General features: G+C 32.0%; 1 protein-coding gene across 1 annotated transcript; it reads left to right on the top strand.

Annotated features, from left to right (window-relative positions):
- Nucleotides 1-313: 313 nt before the first annotated feature.
- LOC141553426 (olfactory receptor 4K13-like) lies at nt 314-7,307 on the top strand. Its single transcript, XM_074285091.1, has 2 exons — nt 314-324; nt 6,353-7,307. Exon 2 carries the CDS (start codon nt 6,366-6,368, stop codon nt 7,305-7,307), a length of 942 nt encoding a protein of 313 aa, XP_074141192.1. The 5' UTR covers nt 314-324; nt 6,353-6,365.
- The last annotated feature ends 797 nt before the right edge of the window (nt 7,308-8,104 follow it).

Here is an 8,104-nt window from a genome sequence, read left to right as displayed (position 1 = left end):
ATTTCCAAGAAATTCAAGTGTGGAAGGAAACATTGCTCTTCCACTCTAATGAAAATAAAAACTCTCAAGAAAATTTAATTAAAAAAGAAAGAGAGAGGAAGAGAGAATCCTTCAGTATTCAGAAACTATCAGTTCCTCCTCTGGATATGGATAAGATTTTCCATCTTAAGTCCAACAGAGTTATGGATGATTGTACTACTGAACATAAACAGTCATTTACAACTAGTCATCTCAGAACATTGCCATTACATTGCATACAGTATATTTCATTTTGTTCATGGAGGACTTGACAAGTTTGTTTTTTTTTTTCCTGAGAGCATCCTGCTCATCATTTCCCAGAGAATAATAATATTACTTCAGAAAGACTTGCTTCAATTTTTTTTTATAATTACTATTGCTAATTGTATTTTTCACTCACTTATTTTTTCTTTCCTTTCACTCTGTCTCTCCTCAAAAGTGTTTTGCTATTGACCACTCCCTCTCCCAATATGCCTTCTCTTTTATCACCCTTCTCCTTTCCCATATTCAATCTCCCTTCTATTTTTCTGCAGGGTAAGATAAAATTCTATACATGTATTGAGCATGTATGTCATTTCTTTACTCTTTTATCTTGAAAGATTAAATTATCAATAAAATAACTGTGACATGTAACATATGGCTCATTATCTCAGAGCCAGGCTGGTTATATCTTCCACTTTTGGTTTTATAAGTAACTTGGAAAGTTTGGGTTATGTTTCACTTTTGTAAAATTAAATTTTATTTTATTTTCAGTCCTAAATTTTCTCTCTTTCTCTTCTAGTTCTTCCTACTAATTAAGAAGGTTAAAAGAATTTCAATTATGTAGAGTTATAGAAAACAAATTCTTTTATCAGTCACCTCCAGCTTTTGACATTTTCCTTGTCTATCATCTTAGACAATCTGATGAATATAAGGTAGTACCCCAGAGTTGTTTTATTTTGCATTTCTCTTATTTTTAATGCTTTAGGATATATTTTTGTACATATTCATTGGTTTTCTTAGATTATGAGATCTATTGGCACATAATTGGACAAAATACTTCCTAATAATTTTTAAAATTTCTTTTATTTTGGTGATAAGTTTATCTTTTCTTTTTTGATACTAGTAATTTGGTTTTCTTTTTTATCAGAAAAATCCCCCAAACCCACATGAGATCATAAAGAATGGTGTACAACTGAAATGACTGAACAGCAACATAATAGTTTTTTTTTTTTTTTTTGTATGGCTATTGATAGTTCAGATTTCTTTCTCTGAAAACTGCCTATTTGTATCCTTTGACTATTTGTCAATTAGAAAATGATTATTATTCTTGTAAATTTGACTGAATGTCCTGGATATTTTTCTCTAATGCTTCTCATTCATAGTGTGGCATTACTTACAAATTACTGACTAATGACCCAGTTCCATTTAAACAATTAAGTACAATTAGATTTTATAAAGAGGCATTTAATTAAATGATAAAATAAGGCAGCAGTAGGTGGCACAGTGTATAGAGCACCAGTCTTGAAGTTAGGAAGACATCAGTTCACATCTCATCTCAGACACTTGTCACTTCCTAGCTGTGTGACCCTGGGCAAGTTACTTTAACCCAATTACCTCAGCAAAAACAAACAAAAAAAGATAAAGAATAGAATCACAAATATTTTCACCTTATATGTTGGGAACATAGTTTTTTCTCCTATAAAGATGTCTTCTCTGAATAGAAAGATCTCAAATTTAGCAGTTTCTACACATCATTGGTCCCACCAAGTTAATTACCAAATATGATTTTATAAATAATGAGTTATTATATCAATTATCTTGAGTTGGATCTCAGAGATTCCTTCTCATTGGTCAGATTGGAAAGCCCAAAATGGACTAGATTTTTGGATGCTTGGGCTTCCATAATACTAGACTCCTGTACTACCAGATGCTAGGTTTCCCTAGATAGATCTCCTGACTGCTTGAAATTTGCAAAGCTGGAGCCTCCTCCAGATTAATCACCTTTCTCTAAAATGTGAGAACAAATTCAGAATCAAAAGACTGGGTATGGAATTGCATACTAGCCTTGGATGACCAAAGATTCACTTTATTTTGTTGTTTCTCATCAAACACTGACAGTAGATTAGCTAAGAGAGTAGAGCATAACTTTTGCTGATATCATCAGTTTGGGGCTCTAAATAGTAGATAAGAAGTTGCCCTTTACTATGTAATTAACCTATTATAAATAGGTTCAGATGATTAATGACTGCTATTTTGATGAAATTTTCCCTTTGATTACAAAAGAAAAATCCTTTTGAAGTCTAGAGAAAATTGGCAAGGTTCTCTAATAACTCCCATGGGGATTTGCTCTTCTAACTTCATGATTGTTATCAAATTAAGGTTTTTCTTGTCTTCTTTTCATGAGAGTTAGCTTATATAAGACTTTGCTCTTAGAGTAACAGGAAAATAATCAAGAGAGTCATAATCTGAAAGTGACTTTCTCATTGAAGAGACTGCTACTTGAAGTCTGTCTGGAGTTGGTAGGTTAGATGACTAATACTAATATATTGGGATACTCATGTAATAACCACATAATGGATATCTATCTATCTATCTATCTATCTATCTATCTATCTATCTATCTATCTACATATATATATATATATGTATATATATAGGTAAATGAACAGTAAATATATACTCTTTCACTTTAAAGGATAAATATAAATTAACTTTCCCGTGCCTTAGTTTCTTCATCTTTAAAATGAGTAGATAGAACTATATGGCTTCTGAAATCCCTCCTTTCTAATTCTTTGTTAATTTTCCTGTGATTCATTATCATCCAGGGCCTGAGTGACTATTCCCAGATATTATCAAATAGGAATATCTAATTAGGTTATCCATAATTTTCCTGATCAAATAAACAAATTGCCTTTCAGTTCTGCAACAATTTATTAAACTCATTCTAACTTGTAATGAGGTAAGCCTTAGGACAACACTTAGGACCAAAAAAAATTTTAAACATTATAAAGGAAAATTTCAAAGTGAAATGGGAATTCAAGAGAGTATTGGTTATCACTGGAAAGAGACAATGGGGTTTATATAAGAATGAACTTTAGTACCATATGTTGAATTTTGCATTTCATTATATTTGCAACAGAAAGACATCAGAAAATATTACCAAGTGAATTACCTTCCTAGACCCATCATTTAGGAAGATTATTTTGACTTGATTTAAAACACTACATCAAACCAGAAGACAAGTGATAGAAATTGATTTATGGGAATGTCTTTGGACAGTTCAAGGTTCATGTGACTGGCTAATAATTCAGGTAGCGACAATAAATCTGGTGATAGAAATTTAGGATTAAAGCCAAGGGGAAAGATTGTGGGTGGATATAGATATAACATATATATATATATATGTATTTGGGTGATAATATTGTCAATATGACAGAACAAATCTACCATTTCAGAGACTATTAATAAATCACACTATGTTAGACTAATGCACAGAATATAAAACATTTTATTCTCTTTGCAATAGGAAGTCACTTGAGAGTGTTGACCCAGGGAGTCAAATCATCAAACCTATTACCTAAGAAGAAATACTAGAATTAGTTTAAGAAGTTATATCTCTATTAAAATAGTAAAATTCATTTCAATTCAGCAAATATGTTTCAGTGAAAGAGGCAATGAGAGTCTGAATGAAAGTAAATAGATTCAAGAAATATTTGGAAGATAGAAGAATTAAGAATTTTCAAGGAAATGTATAGAAAAAGGGACAGCTAAACATTTAGAGTAACACATAGTAACAAAAATATACATAAAATATTTTAAAGGAAAACTCCAAAAGAGAAATGGAAATCTAAGAAAGTATTGAGTGTTGTTAAAGAAGAGAAAACAGGATTTTCTTTGAAAATATTGGATATCACATGCCAAGTTCTAATTCAAAATTATACAAAAAAACTGTAATTAGGAAGAAAACCAATGATAATTTTTGTTGTTTCACTAAATATGATTTATATCTTTTAAATTGTCATATAGATAATTTAATTCTGATAATATACTGTTTATTGAACTTTTTAGTTGCCTGCTTTTTTTTTCAAGTTCTCCTATACTAGTCAATCTCATTCCTGATGTGTTAGTTCCTATTGATCAGAGTAATAGTATCTATAGAATATTTATTTTTTTTTTCAATTTTTAGCCACATCTCTCTACCCAGATTACATTGGTACTAAAGTAGCTTAGTGCTAACTTTGGGACATTGTTCAATAAACATCTTTTTGATTTTGTATTTTTTGATTTTTTTCATGATATGTTTTCATGTGCTTATAGAGATCGCTGAAGATGAGTCTTTCCAATTGCAAATAGAATTACCATTCAAAGTCAGAAGTGCATGAAAAAGTTAGATTTTGGATTTGCCGCATAATGGGATGTAAGGGGACGGTGTTGGTGTGGAAGTAAAACATAGCCTAATCTATTAATTTCTTGATGAAATGCTTTGTTATTTACACAATTTGCAAAAGTGCTTGGTGAATTAATATAAGTACAATTCTAAGCTGGGAACAACATAAAATCATAAACAAGACAAAAATATGCCTTTTTTATTGATAGCAACTAGATCTGAATAGAAAGTTGTATCAGTTATACTACTACATTCACCTCTGTGAATTTTATTAAATTTGTTGCACTTTTTTTTGCTAAGCTAAGTTTGATTCTTGGACTCTAAGTGATGAGATTCTGAGACAAAACATAAACATGTGCACAGACAAATAGGTATACTATTTGTAGAGAGTAAACACAACGTAATGAATACCAGTTAGATAATCAATAATCACTAGGATTTATAATCATTATTTTCTGCATATCAACTTGATTTACACAGCAGTCTTTATAGTTGAAGACCTCCATTCTAAATACCTATAAAATATATAAAAAAACAGATGCCCAAACTTTTAAAGTATGAAAATACTTTCTGAACATTAAAAATAAAATTTCTCAAAGCCCACATCAGAGCAAAATGAAGATCAAGGTGATTGTTATATTTATATGAATGTTCTGAAACAATAATCTAGGACCTCAATTGCCTTGAGTTCCTAGGCTAAGAACTACTGGTCTAAGACATTTGCTAATCTAGGTCTCAAACTAGTTTGGTTATTTTTACTGAACAACTGTTTAGGTTTAATATGTAATTGAAAAAACAGTTAACTTTAGAGAATAATTAGGATCATGGGGGTGGAACTAGATGCTACATTCAAGGCTATTTCATGCCACCCCCTCATTTTTACAGAAGATGAACAACTCCAATGAACAAATATTAAAAATGATAGCTCATAGTTATAATTTACATGCTGTCAGGTTTGTGAAATGTTTTACCAATATTTCTTCATTTAATCTTCATGAAAATCCTGGGAGGTAGGGATTATTATTTCCATTTTAATTTTTTTTATTAAAGCTTTTTATCCACAAAGCATATGCATGGGTAATTTTTCCACCATTGATCCCTGCATAACCCCTTGCCCCAAAATTTACCCTTCTTCCTCCCATTCCTTCCCCCACCCAGCAGGCAGTCCAATACATGCCAAATATGCTGAAATACATACCAGATCCAATATGTGTGTTCACACAGCCATCCAGTTGCGCAAGAAAAATCAGATCAAGAAGGAAGAAAAAGAAAAACTGAGAAAAAAGAAACAAAATGCAAGGAAATAATAACAGAGAGAGTGATTATTTCCATTTTTAAAGAGAAAACTGAGGCTGAATTAAGTGATTTGGCCACAGTAACATTGCTGGTAAGTATTTGGAGCAGGATTTGATAATAGAGTATTTTGAAGGTGCTTACTATGTTTCAGGCATTGTATTTAATCTTAGGGATTTAAAAAACCCCAAGAAAATACTCTCAAGGATCATACATTCTAATAGGAGAAGACAAAACGTAAGTGAGAGATGAAAAAGGAGAAGACAGGAAGGACAATACTCATTCAAGGTGGGGGGAGAAGGAGACACAAAACACCTTTGTGGAGGTACAATAGACCAATGGGGGTAGGATGTTGGTTCTGAGAGTGAGTTGGAAGTGAAGAGTGAGCAGATAATTTATGATTATTCTATTCATCCACAACGATATCACAGCATGGTTTGACTTCAAATTGCATTTTAATTTAATTCTCTGTTTTTAGGCTAAATTAATTTCTTTAATGTTGCCTTTAAAAATTTCTTAAATTAATTCAGTTTGGAGATGTTTCAAAAATTTCAACCTCTAATATTTTCTTTAATATGCATATTTTCCATATTATCATGTATTCAAGAATATTCATCCAAAATTGTGACTTTATTTAGATTTTTATCTTTACAGAGATCTGCATTATTGACATTTAATCAACTAGATGGATTTGAAGAATCACTCTGTATTAAATGAATTTATTTTGTTAGGACTCACCAGTTCTTGGGAACTCGAAATTTTTTTCTTTGTGATATTCTTCCTGGCCTATACATCAATTTTGATTGGAAACAGTCTCATTATATTGATCGTTACCTTTGACTCTCGTTTGAATTCCACCCCCATGTACTTTCTTCTTGCCAATCTTTCTTTTTTTGACATGACCCTTTCCACTGTTACTGTCCCCAAGATGATCACAGACTTCTTCAGGAAGAGAAAAACCATCTCCTTATGGGGCTGCATGGCACAGATATTTTTAGTTCATCTCTTAGGGGGTGGTGAGATGGCTCTTCTCATAGTCATGGCTGTTGATCGTTATGTTGCAATTTGTAAACCCCTCCACTATACAACTATCATGAACTGGAGAATCTTATTAAGAAGTGTCTTGCTTTCATGGGTTGTTGGTTTTGTGCACACCATGAGCCAAATGGCCTTTGCTGTAACCTTGCCTTTCTGTGGTCCTAATGTGATTGATGATGTTTTTTGTGACCTTCCTCTGGTGATGAGCCTTGCTTGTACTGATACCTATATCCTAGACCTTCTTGTCATTGCTGACAGTGGGCTGCTCTCATTGATCTCCTTTGTTCTTTTACTTATCTCTTATATTGTTATCTTGGTCACTGTCCATCGTCGTTCCCCAAGTGGTCTTTCTAAGGCTCTGTCCACATTATCTGCTCACATTACAGTGGTGATTCTTTTTTTTGGGCCAAGTATTTTAATATATGCTTGGCCAGTTAGTAGCTATGAGTTGGACAAATTTCTCTCAGTGTTTTTCTCTGTTATCACTCCTCTATTAAATCCAGTTATCTACAGTCTGAGGAATCAGGAGATGAAGGCTGCAATGATTAGATTGAGGAACAGGCACATCAGTTCTAGGCCTACCCTCTAGGATTCTTTGCATGGAGTCCACAGATCTCTGAGGAAATTATGGATAGATTTCAGAGGAGTCCATGACTTTGGATGGAAGTATGGAAATAAAGTAAAATTTTATTTTCACCAATTTCTAATTAAATTCAATTATTTAAAATATTATTATTAGGAGAAATTCTCCATAGACTTCATCAGGCAGCCAAAGACTGAAAACTATAAAATAATCCTCCTGTTAACGAAAGGTTTTACATCACAACCAAGATAACTTTCTTCTAAGAATAGCTATTATTATTTTAATTCATTTATAAATATTTCTATTTTGAACAGACAGATGTTTTACTCACAAAACCATCTATCATTAATATTTTGGATTTTTTTTGGTTCTGTGTCTGTTTTGGAATATTTTTCATTTAAATGAAGAAATAATTGAAATTTAATTCAATTTTGGAGTTTTGAATTGAAAAATTTTCCTTGACTAGGTGATTTCTAACTTCTTATTCTATTCTACATCCTCAAATCTTATTTTCTTTTGTTGTAACCTAAAACACAACTGGTTGACAATTTTATTATCAACAGGAGAAATAAATGAATTCTGTAATTCTTGGAGAATTCTTCAAAAATAGAGGCTATCCATTGAATTCTGCATGTGTCAAAAAGAGGATAAGAGGTGGGATAGAGGCTTTCTATATATAGGCTTAAACAGAATGATATAGTAGCTGTTTGTTACTGAGTCATGCTGAACTGTCCAGAGGAAAGAATTTCAGGGTCATTTGACTTCAACTCATACAAAGGATGCAGACAAATTTCAAGAAGGCA

This window comes from Sminthopsis crassicaudata, chromosome 2 (assembly GCF_048593235.1).
Source record: "Sminthopsis crassicaudata isolate SCR6 chromosome 2, ASM4859323v1, whole genome shotgun sequence".
Lineage (NCBI taxonomy): Eukaryota > Metazoa > Chordata > Mammalia > Dasyuromorphia > Dasyuridae > Sminthopsis > Sminthopsis crassicaudata.
This window is presented reverse-complemented; position numbering and strand designations above follow the sequence as displayed.